This window comes from Eurosta solidaginis, chromosome 4, assembly GCF_040869045.1.
Source record: "Eurosta solidaginis isolate ZX-2024a chromosome 4, ASM4086904v1, whole genome shotgun sequence".
In the NCBI taxonomy this organism is placed as follows: domain Eukaryota; kingdom Metazoa; phylum Arthropoda; class Insecta; order Diptera; family Tephritidae; genus Eurosta; species Eurosta solidaginis.
Window position 1 is genome coordinate 29,036,697 of NC_090322.1, and position 19,272 is coordinate 29,055,968.

The 19,272-nt window shown below is 35.1% G+C and overlaps 2 protein-coding genes across 6 annotated transcripts in view; one reads left to right on the forward strand and one right to left on the reverse strand.

Annotated features, from left to right (window-relative positions):
• Positions 1 to 19,272, reverse strand: part of ctp (cut up) — a 130,120-nt gene that overhangs the window by 90,467 nt on the left and 20,381 nt on the right. The gene's annotated exons all lie outside the window — the stretch shown is intronic.
• Positions 8,952 to 19,272, forward strand: part of Pp2C1 (protein phosphatase 2C) — a 36,093-nt gene continuing 25,772 nt past the window's right edge. Inside the window, exons 1-2 of one of the 5 annotated variants that reach the window (XM_067781041.1) lie at positions 8,952 to 9,533; positions 11,461 to 13,120. In XM_067781041.1, coding sequence (XP_067637142.1) covers positions 12,154 to 13,120 — 967 coding nt within the window. In that variant the 5' untranslated portion in view covers positions 8,952 to 9,533; positions 11,461 to 12,153. The remainder of the gene's footprint in view (positions 9,534 to 11,460; positions 13,121 to 19,272) is intronic. The other 4 variants (XM_067781042.1, XM_067781040.1, XM_067781043.1 and 1 more) reach the window with 4 other exon arrangements.

The following is a 19,272-nucleotide window of genomic DNA, read 5'->3' on the forward strand; positions in this document are numbered from 1 at the left end:
CTAATATAGTTCCTAGATTAACTATTGTGGATTTATTGTACATTGGGGTATAAGTAAACGTGGTTTAGCTTACAGGTCTATCATTAATTTATGAACCAACATTTTTTTCACAAATAGTTTTTTGAATTGAGACTACTTAAATAATTTTGTTTTTACGTAGAAGTTAAATATTTTTTTTTGTAAATGCAATATCTGTTTGCTCTTAATAAAAAATTATTAGCTGTGTTTCGTTTTACATCTATATTCGTTTACGCTTAAACTTTATATGAACTGCTAAGCGTTAAACTTATCTACTCTTCTGAAATTGATGCGCATAAAATTAATACTCCTAAATTTCAATATGCTCATTATACTCAGATGCAACTGAAATATATGTATATCTATGTTTCACCTCTACACTAATTCCATGTATCACCTCTACAAATAGTGTGTCCACTATTCATCGTAACTTATTCAAGCTATACATATGTTATACACTATGTGGAGAGGTTTGTGTCTGCGCTTTTCGGTACAACATGTTATGTAGCTAGTTGCCGCTAGATAGGTCTTCTAAGCATTATCTAAGCGATGATAAGCGGTTTTTTTACACGCAAACGTAAACGTATACGCGTGTAAAAAAAAACACGACTAATATAGTTCCTAGGGATGGGACATATGTGAATGCCTAGATTAACTATTGTGGATTTATTGTAGATTGGGGTATAAGTAAACGTGGTTTAGCCTACAGGTCTATCATTAATTTATGAACCAACACTTTTTTCACAAACAGTTTTTTGAATTGAGATTACTTACTTAAATAATTTTGTTTTTACGTAGTAGTTAAACATTTTTTTTTTGTAAATGCAATATCTGTTTGCTCTTAATAAAAATTATTAGCTGTGTTTCGTTTTACATCTATATTCGTTTACGCTTAAACTTTATATGAACTGCTAAGCGTTAAACTTTATCTACTCTTCTGAAATTGCTGCGCATAAAATTAATACTCCTAAATTTCAATACGCATTATACTCAGATGTAACTGAAATATGCGTCTATGTTTCACCTCTACAATAATTCTATGTGTCACCTCTACAAATGGTGTGTCCACTAGAGATATACGCCACCGATAAACGCCGCCGCCGCCGCCGATTTAAGTCGTGTTTTACACGCCGATGCCGAATGTCAAAAATATCGGCGCGGCGGCGGTGGCGTCCGGCGCGGTACTATATTTTCTACTAATTTAAGACTGTTTAGGCCATTTATTGTTCATGTCGAAAATTGGTCGGATATGGTCGAAAGTGTATCAACGAATGCGCATCGCTGCCAGTTATAAGAAACTAATTGCGAAATTTAACTCTTTCTAAATTTTCAAAAGTTATTTAAAAAAACAGACACTTTCAATGCTAGCTTAACACGGACTTATTTAAACAAAACACTAAAAGAAGAGAAATTGTGTTCGCGACGATTATTAGGAGTTAACACTAGGTGAAAATACGCTTTGTACGAGATATACAGACAAAAGTGTGCATATTTTATGTATATCTATTTCTTTTATGAAGACGCAGCAGTACCAATTCCAAAGACCGGGGTTAGGTTCGAAGCCTCTCTGGAGTAAGTGAACGAGGGACAATCCCTCCGCAAGGAGCTGCGCCTGAACATTTTTGAACGGTCTGCGAGATCTTGAGCCAAAAACTACAGATCTTTCCAAATGGCCAACACGTTGATTTCCTTAAATACATACAAACAAAACCTTTCGTAAATATTATTTTTTTAAATAGAAACATCATCATAAAGTGATCGGGGTACCTCTAGTGTCCACTATTCATCGCAACCGATTCAGCTATATGTTATACACTATGGGCACCAGAGGTTTGTGTCTGCGCTTTTCGGTACAACATGTTCTGTAGCTAGTTGGCGCTAGATGGGTCTCCTAAGCATTATCTAAGTGAGGATAAGCTTTTTTTTAAGCGCAAAAGTGGTGTAAAAAACACGGCTTTTAATTTGGTTTTTTATCATGGTGTGCTTCCAAATCAAAATATGCACTGTTACACATGCTATCGACAAAGGTGGCCAAATTGACAAGGAATGACTTATTTCCATATTAAATTTTTAAATACTGGCTTCAAGTTACATTGAAATAAAATTTAATACATTTTTTTTTAGTTTTTTCAATACAAAACTGTTTCTTACATAAAACAAAACATTAATTATGCATCGAAAAACTTTAGTATATTTTCAGCCATAGCAAAAATATTTATATACCGTTGTTATTAAATTCTCATTGCTCCGCTTCCGTAGTTTTCGCTGTGTTGAAAACATAGAGGCTAGCCGTTTTTGTGAATTGTCAAGAGTAATCGTAAACTGCAGGCGTTCTATAGGTATACGGATGTATAAAGGCAAAAATTGAAAATAAAAGCATATCATCAACAGCCCACAACAGCGAAAATTCAAGCAAGCAACAGCAATGAAATTAAAATCCGGCCGCATTTGTTGGCTGGTTTCAAGTATGTCGTACTGTGGGCACATGATGAAAATTTTATAAGTTACATATCATCGCCCTCTTGCCAGCAACATGTGAGTATACAAATCATGATACAGGTAAAACCGGTGTGCCCAATGACGTTTAATAAAATTTTGAAATTCTCACGTTTCCACATTTTTTTTATTTTGATTGTGTTTTCGTAACAAAAACATATATACTACTTATGTAAAAAAACAAAAACAAACATTTTTACTTTAATTATATTGTATTAATAATTTTTACATGTGTAAAGCTTTCAATTTTTGTCTTGATCCCCGATGCTTTATCATTGCAAAATAATTATGTTTTTTTGAAACGCCACTTGCGATCCAGGCTCTCCCACTATAGTTTTGAGTTGCGGGAAATATTTGCCACGCTTTGGAAATATAGCAAGAGAGGATGCCTCAACACAAATGCATCAGAAATTGACTGCAAGGTACAGAGATGCAATAAAATCCTCAAGTTCTAGCACTTAAACGGGATGTCTTCTTAAGACCTTTGACCATCGAAGAATCTCAGAACACATCTGCTTGATGTAGTTGCGCCTCCAATACACATAAGGCTACGTCTGTTAAGCCCTATGGGCAGATCTGGCGTAACTACAGAGAAAATTAGCTGGCCTTCACAAAAGTATCCACTAAGATTCTGTGGGTTTATTCAAAGCAATCGCAGAAGAAAGCACACCTCGACCATGTGGGATATGGCATAAATGTTGAACACACATTAAAAACCCCTAACTGGATTAGGTGAATCGGTCAGCTTCGAGGACCTGCAACATATCTGTTGTTAATGCAAAGTTAAAATTCGCGGTTAAATCCTCCAAATTAAAAAAATTTTGAAGCCGAATCGTGAAAAATTCGGAACAAATTTTCGATTGTTTTTTTTTTTCATTTTTTTATTTCCCATTTGAAAAAAGTAAAATATTTCAAAATTTCTGTTTGTATCCTTTGGTTTGGTATTTGCACAAAGTTTATTAAGAGTGCTTTTAAATGTTTTTTTTAAATAAAAAAACCATTATGGTCTCCAAGAAGAGTAAATGGTTATACCTGATAATGTTTTTATCATGACACAAATACAAATTGTTTAGAAATTCAGTTAAAGTTGACTGTTTTTCAAAAATTTATACGTTTTCCCACACTATCGTTGTGTTGATTGGAAAAGAGTAGACTCACACAGTTTGAATATTGCAAGATTATTTTAATTTTCGAATTTACCTACTAATCGATAATTAAATGAGGATTAACTTGAAAATATGACAGCTAATAACCTAGTGCCCAGAGATGTGACACATTTGAAAATTAACTCGTGTGGATTTATTATAAATTAGTGCAAGTGGTTTTACTTTTCAGTAAGGTGTTCGCGATTTCAACCCAATATAAAAAAGGAAATTTCGAATCGATATCATAGAAAGTTTAGAACATACTTTTTTTGAGCATGACTATGCGCCTACGTCTTTAAAATATTTTGATAGTCTGGGTAGCTCGAACTAAACTCCGAAAAAAAGTTTAAACAATTTTTCAAAAAAAAAAAAAAATTTATTGATAAAATATACGGATTACATGGCGTAAGGATACAGCTGATGGCCGAATATCCGGATACAACGCATACCTTACAGTATGGGAAAACTTTATTTGTAACTATGTTATATGAATAAGAGTTAACTATATACATACATAAATACTACATAATAGGTGAATGCCGAACTTTGCTAATACAAAATCGATCATAAGTTAATTTTAAAATATAAAAACCCACTTTCCTACTATCTTATCGATTTTTAAACAGATGTGTATGTATGTAAATATTTATATTATTTTCAACGAAAAATGCCCACAGTGCAAATTACGTGCACACAATTCAACGACAAATCGCCAGCTTGCCGTGAAAGCAGAGTAGAAAAAATTCATAGTCAAGCAACAAAAAGTATTACTCAGCTAGAAAACCGAACCAACAATACTCGTATGTGTATACATTTGTATGGAGCAACATACATATAGACGTGAATATATAAAGCAAAGGAACACACGAAATGGGAATTAAAAAAGTTAACGAACAAGCGCAAATAATGGGGGAAAATATATAACATATACAGGGTCCATCAAAGAATGTGGTTGGCTATATGGAATTTAGAAATAAATGAGGCATAGTCATCGCGGAGATAAAGTAAGTTCGAGCTATTTTGACAGATGACTTATAGGAAATCATGTTAAAAGGAATAAATAAATGCAATAAATACTTTTGGGCCTAAATTGGTTATTGCAACCAGCATGTTGAAGTGAAATTTTTAAAGAAAACCCTTTCGACCCGGACGGTACGTTCCTGAACTTCAAACGTCTCTAAAACGTTTCAATTAAATTCTTTTGAGTTGTTCTATTGCCCTGACCATATATTCTTTTCTAAATACATACTAACAAGTCCCGTTACAATTGGTTGTTATTTGTTTTCACTACATCGTTTTTTGTGCATTGAAGAGCAGTAAAATTGAAGTGCGAAGTTGGTTTTTTTCAAGTTTTTTTATGATATTAAGTGTTAAAAGCGCCAAAAATATTTAAAACAAATAAGGATACAAGTTTTAAAAGTGTTCACAATTTCAAACGTATGGTACATATATGTACCAGTCGTCCGGTATGGTGGTACATATGGGTACCAATAGTGCTGCAAGTACTAAAATTTATTATTCCCTCAGAAAATGGACCCTGAAGATATCCGAAAAATTCAAGAAGATGAAACTGATAGTGCTAGTGATTATGAAGACTTTTCATGAGGGAGCTCCGACAATTTCGTACCAAGTGATTGCATTAGTTGCAGTGGTAACGAAGAGTCCGCAAACGAGGAGAATGAAGCTGCTGGGGGAGAAGTCGCACCAATGGGGGTGTCGAGCTCTAGCAGTGATAATGAAGAATCAAGAGATAAAATTGCTTCAAAACCCGTCGCATCAAACACTAACATTATATGGAATACTTCTGATGAGAATTTAGTACCGAATATTTATGAACCTCGCAATTGCACAATAGCAGATAACATACCAGAAAATATATGCCTAAGTTCTCTAGAAAAAAACTGAAGAGAGGTGAAACGGAGTTCAAATGCACATCAACTGGACATACACTTGTGCGCAAAATGGCAAGACACTAAAGAAGTATTGGTACTGAGCAGTTGTCACGTAGCTACGGTAGCGACTGGGACAAAAACCTTGAAAATAGGCGAAAAGATTCAAGTACCATGTCCAAATCAAATAAAATTTTATCGGGAGATCATGGGAGGGGTCGAATTGGCTGATCAAATGTCTGGGCTTTACGAATACGATAGGAAATCGGATAAGTGGTCGAAGAAGGTATTTTATCGTTTGATAGTGATGTCAGCCGTAAATGCTTGTGTTATTTGTGATGATATCAACCGGATCAAGATGTCATTCAAAACATGTTTAGTTACCTTAGCTGAGGAATTGATCAACGAAGGCTCAGAAACCACTTCCGTTCGCCGATGACTAAAGCCTGGACGACTGCCACAAATCTCCTCACGTAAGGCAATGCATCTTCCTGTTGAAGGTCCAACACGACGTCGTTGTACCAACAGCAGTTCTCAAAAAATTCAGACTCGCACTAAGACAATATGTCAGGAGTGTCAAGTGCCGCTTTGTAAAATATGGTTTGCTCCTTTTCATACGTGAATTTTATGTATAACAATATTTTTCACCAAAATGTTCTTCAATAAAATATAAATTCAATAAAGTATTGTTTATTATATGTCATATCTACATTTTTGTGTAAGTTATTATTAATTAAAAAAAGGTGTTTTACCGGACGGTTGGTACATAGTTGTACCACATAATATCCCGGATGGTACAATGGTTTACCACCACCCTCTTATTGTACTTCAGATTTTCTTTGATTGGTATAATACATTTCACTTAAATAAACAACTCCAATGAAAATTTGGATTCCATCATTGCTGTGCGAATATCGGGTCGAAAGGGTTTCATTCTGAACTTGTTCAATTGACCGGGTCTCTCAACTGAACAAGTGAACTAGATCTTCGATTTCGGTTCTATTTGTTCTTTTAGTTCTTTCTCTCTTCTCGTTCGCGAACATTGTAAATTCATACATACATATGTACGTAGAATTTCACAGTGAACACGAATGTCGATGATGCCACTTACACTAAAGATATGTATGTGTGGCACTGCTACAAAAAGATATGTGTGGACTATTTATGAAAAACATCTTTTGTAAGAAACTAATTATTACATTTATTAAACTTGAAAAGTTCATAATTACAATTTCTGTCTGTACTCTTTCAACTTCCGGGATCTTCCGAAATTTGTAACTTTTTTTTGAAGTTAATTATACATATGTATCTATATCAACTTATTTATTGATACCACATTTAAATATACCTACACCAGGCATGCTTAACGAACGAAACGATATCATTTCGTTACGATAATCAACGTTAATAAACGAAGTGACTTCGTTTCGTTTATTAGCGTTGATTATCGTAACGAAATGATATCGTTTCGTTCGTTAAGCATGCCTGACCTACACAAAGCATTGCTGCATACACACCCCAATCTATACGTGTTGACTTTTTTCGTGGGTGTGAGCACCAGTGTACAAATTTGCTTGAAAAAAAAAAGGGAACAGATGAACAAAAAGAACAACTTGTTCGTTCATCAGAAAAAGAAAGAAAGAACCGAATCTCCGAAATGAACGTAAAAGTACAACTCTACTAATAATAGCTGTGTTTTTTTTTTACATCTATCTACGGTTACGCTTTAAAATTATACGGACGGCTAAGAGTCAAACTTTAAATACTCCTCTCAAATTGCTGCACATAAAATTATTACTACTAAATTTTAATTCGCATTATACTCAGATGTAACTGAAATATGCGTCTATGTTTCACCTCTACACTAATTCTATGTACCACCTCTTAAAATGGTGCGTATCCACAATTCATCGCAACTGATTCAGCTATAGGTTATACACAGCCATACAACGGAGGTCTGTGCCTCTTCTTTTCGGTACAACATGTTGTGTAGCTAGTTGCCGCTAGATGGGTCTCCTAAGTAGCTATTTGCCGCTAGATGGGCTTCTTAAGCATTATCAAAGCGATGATAAGCTTTTTTTTACGCGCAAGCGTAAACGTATACGGCGTGTAAAAAAACACGGCTAATAAAACAAACCACTTTTGATTGGGAAAAACTCAAATTTGGTTCACAAGGAAGTGCAAAAAATTTTTTAAGTGTTTTCGTGTAAATCCAGAGCTTACGAGAAGTCGAAGTTCTACATTAATCTGTGGCTCGGATTTGTGGACAGTGTCAAAAGAATATGGAATGGCTTTTGGAGTAGTCGTGAGACATTTAAGGACAAGCTGCATGCAGAGGGTTTTGCTGGCTAGATAATGCTATACAAAGAGATATATAGATATATATAAAAACATATGTAACAGCAACAGCAAAGTTTCCGAGGCGGTTAAGCGCCAATAATAATGATGATTTTTTCCCTCAATCGGATTAAAGGGCTTGCAATTTTCTCACTGTAGGCATGCCTGTCGTATAAGGCTACTAAAATCCACAGACGCAAAAGTTTCAGGGGTAAGAAATCGTTCCCAGGGCAATCGGGTTCGAACCGGACTCATATCCGACAAAGTACTGCTCACAGCCGTATTAGACCTAGTTTAACATATATACGAGATTATCCTCATTTTCGTACTGTTGTTGTTGTTGTAGCGATTAGGTTACTCCCCGAAGGCTTTGGGGAGTGTTATCGATGTGATGGTCCTTTGTCGGATACAGATCCGATACGCTCCGGTAACACAGCACCATTAAGGTGCTGGCCCGACCATCTCGGGAACGATTTATATGGCCACATTGAACCTTCAGGCCATCCCTCCCTCCCCACCCCCAAGTTCCATGAGGAGCTTGAGGTCGCCAGAGCCTCGTCTGTTAGTGAAACGGGATTCGCTGCTCGAAGGTGAGGTTGACAATTGGGTTGGAGAAGCTATATATTGCGCTACACAACCCCTTGAATCCCATTTTCGTACTCAACTCCGATCGTTAATTATATAACTATAAAGATTTCTCATACAACAGCAAAAACTTGATGATTTTCCGCTGAATAGTCAGGAAATATAGAGTGGTAGGAAATAAGTTAACGATATAATAAAATTATTTTTTTATCCCTCAACGAAACTATTCAGTGTCAACATTCTGAAACGTCCCAGTGTATTTATGTATACCCATAGTTCCCCTTCCGCAAATTCAAACCAGTTCAACGTTCCAAATTTATATACTACACACCCTGTAACAGATTATTTCGAAATAAACATAGCACATAACCAAGCATTGAAGCATACTGGCGACAGGCAATCAATCGACAACGGGTATTATACAAAATATACAAGTTAGCTATTTGAGAGGGAACAAATAGTATATATATATTTATACTCTTTGCTGGGAGAAGATAAGGTGTAAATTTCATGCGTAGGAATGAGTAAGCAATATGTTACTTTTCAAGTAAATATATGCGTCAGGTATGGTGGAGATGAAGCGATACCAAAAAACGTTTGCCAAACGAGTGACGTTAGTTGAAATAGAAGGTTGTAAAATTGACATTTCACAAGTTTCGGTGATTAAAGAAATTTGATTAACCCGCCAAAAGTAGGCGAAACTACAATTGGAAGTGCAAAAGAAATGTCAGCAGTGCAACACTGCAACTAAGTGTCAAATTTAAAACTTACAAATGTAAATAAACCTAGTTATAAAAAGCGAATACATTTTTATATGAAAGATCATGAACGATAATTTCAATTGTATATATGTACATACGTGAAAAAGTATAGAGAAATACTCGGGTGTAACAAAAAATTTTAATAAAGGCAAACATTTTGTACCCAGCAAAAATATAAATATGTGTATAATACATAATATAAAATAAAGAGAAATTCGAATACATGCACAATGTTAAGTTTTTTATGCACGGACAAAAGTACGGAATTCAGTGGAAATGGTATGAAATATAAAGAAAAACAGGTACAAAGCAAAGTAGACGAGACAAAATGATAGCAACAACATGTATATTGCAATAGAGAATTACTGAAACAGGGTTGTATGTGTGCAAATTAGGGTGGACAAATTTTTTTGGTTTCTGTATAAATGTAATATATAACGCTTTATTAGATTTTGGTCCCTGTTGGATTTTAGAAATTTAGCTTTGCACTAATGATTAGAGGCCTTCCAATTTAAGTATGAGGGTGCCTAGTAGAGAGCAATACCACTGCTACCAAACTGTCAAAGCGATTTCTACGATAACGTCATGACGAGTGACACCTCCGAAAAACGACGACAGTACCGGAAAATTTTCCTCGATTCGGCAAGCACAGTGAAGATATCCGGTACATAATTCAGCATTTGAACGAAAAGTATAAAAAGACTGAGATTTCCAGAGAGTCGGCAAAGTCCTATACCGATAAATTTCAAATACCGGGAACTCTCAGTTGAGGAAAGTGGAAAGCCCAGGGAGATGTATGTCACCCAGGTATAGCTTCGATCTGGATTATGCAGTAGGTTGAACTCTTATCTAGAATTAACGCCGAAATGACATCAACCATCTTTCTAATCACAATGTGGAACCAACGCTTCTAACACCCATGTCGATTTGGTCCAACCTTACTGAAATTGCAAGGTTCTTTGGACTTCTGTTAGAAGGGCTACTTTTTGAACTTTCATACAAATTGGCCGGACAGGAGCTTCATGTATTATGCCGAATTCGACCGACAGAAACACACTCGAAAGGTGCCGCCAAACTATTTTCGCGGGAGGTTCCGCTTAGAAAAAACTTTCTAAAATAGCCGTGTTTTTTTTTTGCACGCGTATACGTTTACGTTTGCGTGTAAAAAAAAAACGTTTAGCCTCGCTTAGATAATGCTTAGGAGACTCATCTAGCGGCAGTGGTTAAATAACTAGCTACAGAACAGGGCAGGCATGCTTAACCAACGAACCGATATCATTTCGTTACGATAATTAACGTTAATAAACGAAACGAAGTCATTTCGTTTCGTTTATTAACGTTAAGATCTTCAAATTAACGAAATGACTTCGTTTCGTTTATTAACGTTGATTATCGTAACGAAATGATATCGGTTCGTTGGTTAAGCATGCCTGGAACAGGGTGTACCTAAAATCGGAGACACAAACCTCTGTTGGCCAAAATGTATAACATATAGCTGAATCGGTTGCGATGAATAGTGGATACACACAATTTTTAGAGGTGAACATGAATTAATGTTTTAAAGTTTGACGCTTACCAGCCCATATAAAGTTTAAGCGTAAACGTCTATAGTAGTAAAAATAACACGCCTAGTATTGATGTTGTTTCTCGGTACTTGAACTCAAGATCTTCGGTCGGTAGGCGTGCACACTAACGCCACAGCCAAGAGCGCTTTCAGCTTTCTTATAAAAATAAAATATGTAATAAAGAAAATTTTTACAAAACAGCTATCAAAAATGCTTGCAATAAAAACTTCGAATAAAAAAATCATGGACAACCATTAGCTTTGACCTTACAGTTTTTTCGAATACATTGATGTATTAAAACTCCAAAGGGAAAATTAAATTATCTTGGACCTTTCGGAGTCATTATAGAATTTCGTCCTAGGTATAAATCTTATTGGAGTCCGGATGTATTATAAAATATCTATAGTAATTGACTCACCCTAGTACACATTTAATTAAAAAAAAGAAATGTGCTAACCCCAAGAGATATTTCACCACATTACACCACACCACACCAAAGATTTAAAAATAGGTAGAGAAAGAGAGCAAAGTCTATATACAATATATATGTGACAGTGTGCGTCATCTCGCTTTGGCCTTGTTTGACAGTTCACTGTGTATTTTCTTGCTGTCGCAGAAGCCACGACTGAAGCAAGTTTTCTGTAAATGATTTTAATTTGTGTAGAGCTTGTGAACGGTGGAAGTAAAAATGTTTGCTACTGGAAATTTGGTTTAAAATACTAAAAAATATAAAATTAAATACAACAAACTGGACGTAGCAAGAAATACCCTGAATTATTAGTTATGAGGTGCAAAATATATTATTTGGTGCAAAGAAGCTATATATAAAAAGGAGGTGAATGTACAAAGCAGTCGTATGTCAGGGGGAACACAGCAAAAACAATTTATAGGCAACTGATTGTGATTGTGTGTTTGTGGTAAATGCTTTGAGTTGAGTAGAGCCGCGAATATTGAATTGAAGCATTCTTCCTGAGATTTGACTGTCAATTTGTTTTTTATTAAACGAAAACTAAATTGTATACTGAATTTAAATAAAACAAAATTTTCGTTGGGCGTTTTAAAAATTTATATACAATTGATTTGATAAAATATTGGAGGCAACCAACTACAACTTACAACAAAAAGCAAAGAGGCGACAACAAAGTGTGAAGTGTCAAATTAACAAAGCAAGAAGAAAAAAATCAAGTAAATAGAAGAGGCGGAGAAGAGATATTGGAATAAATTGTAGAAAGCTGTTAATAAAGCAAAAAGGAAATAGTTATATATGTATATACATATATATTAAACCGAAGGACTGCATGCAACAACACAATTGTGTGAAGTTGCATCATCTATCCCGCTTTTTCACGCACATTTTATGATGTGCGAATGCTCCAGCTGTCATATAATAAATGCAGCAACAAATTATATATGTACGGAAACCCTGACGGCTGCAGATAAAGCAACAACAAACGCATTCAACTGTCAAGCTGGTTTTTACATTAAACGAAAGCGGCAACAAGAACAGCAACAACAAAAACAACAGATCGAGTGGCTACAAAATTGTTACGTATGCAATCAGCAACAACAGCAACCATACTGCAGTTATAGGCAACAACAAGACAAAACCACAAATGTCAAAATGTTGCAACATCAACAACGTCAACAACAAATATCGAATGGAAACAATATGATGCATTACTTCTCACAACCAATGAATAATAAACAAGCCACTAGTTGTACCCCGAATAATTTTATGAAAACTAAAAGTTTAAACAATTCTGCAATAAAAAATACATACAGAACTACCATACTTGACTCCAGTACTCCACAACAACACCATCAGCAACAACACCGCCCTCATCACTACCAAGAAATGCTGTCATCACACCACCAACAACAACACACCAATTATGCACATGACACCACAATGCCATCGATAAATTCATCCACAGCATTATCGTCGTCGCCATCAACACCACCACCCCCAAACAATATGGCTGTCGGTGGAGGTGGATGTTGTTATGGTAGCTCTGGTGCTGCACCTACAACGATCGGGGTCAATTTGCGCGTCACTGGCCAATGCAGTCAAGGTGGTCGTAAATATATGGAAGATTATTTTTCTGTTGCCTACCAAAAATCGGAAAATGCCAAAGATTTGGAATATGCATTTATTGGTATATATGATGGACATGGCGGCGCTGAGGCGGCAACATTTGCCAAAGAACATCTTATGATGCAAATAATTAATCAAAAGGCGTTTTGGTCAGATTCGGATCATGATGTATTGCGTGCAATACGTGAGGGCTATATCTCAACACATTACGCAATGTGGCGTGATCAAGGTATGTGTTTTTTAATATAACCCAGTTTTTAACTGAATCTACTTATTTGTTATACAATTGATTGTAGATGTTAGCATGCTATTATTTTATACTAGCAGAAAACACTTCGTGGCTCGGGCTGGGCATACACATCTTTAAATGAACAAATGCAATGATAAATGCATTAACACCCCAATTAACCCAAGGTGGTCACCCTGTTCCGGTTTTCCGAAAAAATGTTTTTTGATGTTTGAGGTTTCCAGAGCAGGGGCTTTATTCTGTAATTCAATTGGTATACAAGTAAATCTCTATTGGAGTGATATCAGAGTAAGCCCTCAGCCTCTTCAAGGCACTAAAAATAATTAAAGCTCTTACTAAGAACAGCAAAAACCTGAAAAAACCTCAGATCGATGTATTAACTAGCTTTATCGCACCCACATACCGGGTTGCTTTCCAGTATGTGATCTGTTAATCCAGCTTTCTATAGAACCCATGGTTGGTTACATTTTAGCCAAATAACCAGAATTAACATTATAATTATTCGTATTACCCAACATCACAAAAAATTAAAATTTTATGTAGCCACATAAACAACAAATTGATAAGTATTACATACATCTAAAGTTTCCCATGTCAATAAGGATTGTGAATATGTTCTAAAACTTCTTTGTCGGAAATATTCATTATACAACAAATGCATGTAAGAATTGCTTTATTGTGGTATTGATAAAGTGGGCTCCAGGTTTGAAAACGCAAATTCATAGTTAACTGTTGAACACACCGCGGAGAATGGCCCTTACCTGAATATACAATTTTGCAATTACCTTGATAACTTTCTTTGAAATACCGCTATTTTTTGTAACGTATCGGAATCGTTACTTTTATGCCACACCCATCCATTGAACATGTCGGTATAGATATATATCCATAAAACTAAAAAAAAATTAGCAAAAATCGAAAAAATAGTAAATTTATTACAACTACACTTATTTCCAGCTTTAAATTGTATATACGTGGTAATATGAATACATTTAACTTCACCACATAACCAACACATGTATACCGACCAGCAGTCACAGTACGAGTATCTAACCTTAATTCGTAGCGACTTAAAATAAAAATTTCCCCCCAACAGTATGAGAAACAGAAATGTAGTAGAAATGGCAAAATCCGCAGTGGAATATTCCCATACACACAAATATGTATACCCAATAAACTTATCTCAGTGTGCGTTTTGTAGTTTGTTTGACTACTTGGTATGGTAAGGCTGCTTTCGAGTTTTCTTAAACTTCAAATTTAACATTGCTTTCCTCTATATTTTAAAACAATCAGTTACAAGAGACCGTAACTAGTAAAATAAGGGATAGTAAGAGCAAATACAAAGCTATATTGCTTCATAACTCCAACCTAACCTAATTGTCAACCCCACCCACTCGAGGCGAGTCCCGTTACTACGCCTAAGAGGCTAGTGATAAAAGTTCTAAAACGACTGCTCGTAACGAAAATATATAGTATTGTTGTTGTTTTAGCGATTAGGTTACTCCCCGAAGGCTTTGGGGAGTGTTATCGATGTGATGGTCCTTTGTCGGATACAGATCCGATACGCTCCGGTAACACAGCACCATTAAGGTGCTGGCCCGACCATCTCGGGAACGATTTATATGGCCACATTGAACCTTCAGGCCATCCCTCCCTCCCCACCCCCAAGTTCCATGAGGAGCTTGGGGCGCCAGAGCCTCGTCTGTTAGTGAAACGGGATTCGCCGCTCGAAGGTGAGGCTGACAATTGGGTTGGAGAAGCTATATATTGCGCTACACAACCCCTTGAATCCCAAAATATATAGTAGCCCATACTGGTGGACGTTGTGTTGTTTCATTTCGACTGCTGAGTGGAAATCACCCTATATCGCCTGCTGTTTCCGAAAACGTCCGATCTAAAGTAATTTTTAAAATGCGCCTTTTTTCAGAAGAACGCCCTACTTCAAATTTTTATTAAAAAACGCCTTATTTAAGATTTGGGTTGAAAAATACCTTTTCTGCGCACAAATTTAGTATGCTTTGACGTGAGGTAAAGTGTTTATAAACAAAGTTCTGAAAAGGCTTTCTTGAGCCAAATTCTGAGAGGGACGTTGTTGAAACTTATCGTGAAATACGGTTTTTTTTTTACTTTCGGTTATGGCGTTTTCAACTGGCAGGCGAGATAGGGTGACCTTCTATTCTATCACTTTTTTCTAGGTTAGAAGTAGGTATGTCGCGTACGTCTATAAATTTTCGCTTTTTATGTGAGGCGGCCATGTTCGTCATGCAACACGAAAACTGTATCTTCCCATATTTCCAAAACCGTGCTGGGATATACAGTATGTGAAAACCGAACGATTGTTAAAGCAAATTTGGCAAAAATGAATGTAGATTTAGTATATAGCAATGCGAGACAACACTGGCAGTGTATGAATGTGTCTTGACTGCTGTGAAATCGACTCGTATATCGATACAGAAGTGTATGTACCTGCTGCTATGGTGATTTCACTTTATCTACCTACTCATATAAAATGTTTGCCTCTGGCTGCGCTCGTTTTGAATCGTGCGATACAGTGGTAGTTATTCGGTCGTGTTACAGTGGTGTGTTTTACATACATATGTTCACATTTGTTATGGCATATAGACGTGTCGACTACATATTTACTTGCTGTGAGGTATTTTTATATGATGATGTACTGTTGTACAGTGTTGCCCATTTTATATAATAATCAGTGGTGGTTTGCTATATGACAGTCGATTATTACATGCTATGGTGTGTGAGCAATAAATAAAGTATTTTTCGAGGGGGAATTTTTGATATAACAAAAATTTATTATAACTGATGACTAAAATTTGGGAGTTTCGGCTAGAAATTTTGTTAGTTTGCTTGTATTAATAATGCATATTATATCATTTTCAAATATATGAAAGTTTTTTCATTTCATTGTTCCACAGAAGAAAATGTAGGTGCTATAATGTAGCTCCATTGGTATTGCTGTATTTTTGAAATTTAAACAGTTGAAATTTGAACTATATCATATCGAAGTGGAATAAGCTACAAATCGGTACTCAAGGGGCTTCTTGTACCTCAAGGGCCCATTACTCATACTTAGCATAGACTTGACTTGACTTGGGAACTGTCACTTACAGTTCTGTTAAGTGAACATTGCATTTTACTGATTACTCAAAATTTAGCAACACTTAACTTGACCTAGAAGTCTGTTGAATTTTGATTTTCTATGTAAGTTCTAAGTGACGTTTACACTTTGAGATGCCATTTGTTTGTTTCCATTTCATTTTGACATTTTGTCATACAAATTCATATTTACTGATTGTTTTAAACAATTTTTACACTCAAATTAATTGTAGTATTCAAAATTAACTTTGTTTAAGAACCACCACTTTTTGTAGCAAATAAACAATAAAATGACAGCTAGAAAACAACTGATTATGATGCCAGATTGTATGCGCTAAGTGGAGTATCATCGTGACTAAGTAGCCAAGTTTACGCCAAGTCGTCAAGTATATGCTAAGTATCATCAGTAATTGGCCCTTAAGGGTGCTTGTTATCGGAACTTAGGGTATCTATATCGGCTGAAGGACCATTCACATCGATAAACCTCCCTAAAACTTTCGGAGGCTATCTTTTTCCATACAACAACAACAATCTACGAATACCCACATACATTTTTTTCTAAATCTGATCCAGAGTTTGCAAATTTCCGTAAAAATTTCGTACACCCATATATTTGTGAGAACAGCTATGACTTGTCCAAAATGGCACACAAAATATCCCAAAATATTCCCACTGATCAGGCGATAGCGCCAAAATGATCAGTACCGAGACAATAGTAAATTGAAAAAAAAAAAAACCACAGAGTCGACTTGATGGCGAAAACAATCCGAAAACTATAAAAAAATGGTCTCCAAAGTTCCGATAATAGTCTGCGGAAGGAAGGAGACGCTGGCACTGCCCACTTTTTCACAATCCTAGGACCCCAATATATGTATATGGCCATGATACCAAGGTCTAGATTAAATATACTCAAATTTATGAAAAAAAGTAAAGGGGAAAATATCTAGAAAGATATTTACTAGATAGCTTAAAAAATGTCTTCGTGAGTTATCACATTTCAAAAAATGAATTTGTCAATATAAAAAAAAAAGCTACTGAGTTATGAAGTACGAACGAGCGAATAAGCTAAAAGCTCTTTCAATATGCATTTGATTTTGAGGAAAGCGTGAGTATATGATAAATTTTGATGCGATGAAAATGGTAGATATGTATTTCAATTGTACAATTCATAAGATGTAAAAGATTTCAAGATTTGAGTTGTTTCCATAGTTTTCAATATAAAATTCAATTAAAGCATAGAACATGCGGCGAATAGGAGACCTTGTGAATTACTTAAATGAGTTTTCAGATAGAAGTATTTAATGTTGTCAACTAACAATTGAACATTACTTATTTTTTGTATATAATAAAATTAAAGAAAAAACCTTTTTTAAAAATAAGCTTTTATTATTGGTTAATAAAATTAACTAAAAAGTAAAAAATAAATTGACTGTAAAGAAATATAACACTTTATAAGTTCATTGTAACCTTTAACGATAATTAGGCTTTTTCGTCTGCGACAAAAAATTCCATATTGTACATAATTATATATTTTTAACATTACAACTTTACACCTAAATTATTAAATCTTACAGTTTATATCACAGACCTAATTGTTCTAATAAAAAGCGTGTTAAATTTTGATGGTATAATTAAGAACATTTAAGACCTCCTTTTCTTGATATCTCAATGTAACACGCTTTTATTAGAACAATTAGGACTGTGATATAAACTGTAAGGTTTAATAATTGCGCTGTAAAGTTTTAATGTTAAAAATATATAATTATGTACAACATGGAATTTTTTTGTCGCAGAAAAAAAGCCTAATTATTGTTAAAGGTTGCAATGAACTTATAAAGTGTTATATTTATTTCTTTTTTACTTTTTAGTTAATTTTATTAACCAATAATAAAAGCTTATTTTTAAAAAAGTTTTTTTTCTTTAATTTTATTTTTATACTCAGTTGAGCAGAGCTCACAGAGTATATTAAGTTTGATTGGATAACGGTTGGTTGTACATATATAAAGGAATCGAGATAGATATAGACTTCCATATATCAAAATAATCAGGATCGAAAAAAAATTTGATTGAGCCATGTCCGTCCGTCCGTCCGTCCGTCCGTCCGTCCGTCCGTCCGTCCGTCCGTTAACACGATAACTTGAGTAAATTTTGAGGTATCTTGATGAAATTTGGTATGTAGGTTCCTGAGCGCTCATCTCAGATCGCTATTTAAAATGAACGATATCGGACTATAACCACGCCCACTTTTTCGATATCGAAAATTTCGAAAAACCGAAAAAGTGCGATAACTCATTATAAAAGACAGATAAAGCGACGAAACTTGGTAGATGGGTTGACGCTATGACGCAGAATAGAAAATTAGTAAGATTTTGGACAATGGGCGTGGCCCCGCCCACTTTTACAAGAAGGTAATTTAAAAGTTTTGCAAGCTGTAATTTGGCAGTCGTTGAAGATATCATTATGAAATTTGGCAGGAACGTTACTACTATTACTCTATATGTGCTAAATAAAAATTAGCAAAATTGGATTAAGAACACGCCCGCTTTTTAAAAAAAAATTTTTTTAAATTCAAATTTTAACAAAAAATTTAATATCTTTACTGTATATAAGTAAATTAAGTCAAAATTCAACTCCAGTAATGATATGATGCAACAAAATACAAAAATAAAAGAAAATTTCAAAATGGGCGTGGCTCCGCCCATTTTCATTTAGTTTGTCTAGAATACTTTTATTGCCATAAGTCGAACAAAAATTTACCAATCCTTCTCAAATTTGGTAGAAGCATAGATTCTATGACGGTAACTGTTCTCTGTGAAAATGGGCGAAATCGGTGGAAGCCACGCCCAGTTTTTATACACAGTCCACCGTCTGTCCTTCCGCTCGGCCATTAACACAATAACTTGACCAAAATCTGATATATCTTTACTAAACTTAGCCCACGTACTTACCTGAGCTCACTTTTTCTTGGTATAAAAAATGGGCGAAATCTGGCCATAACCACGCCCACTTTATCGATATCG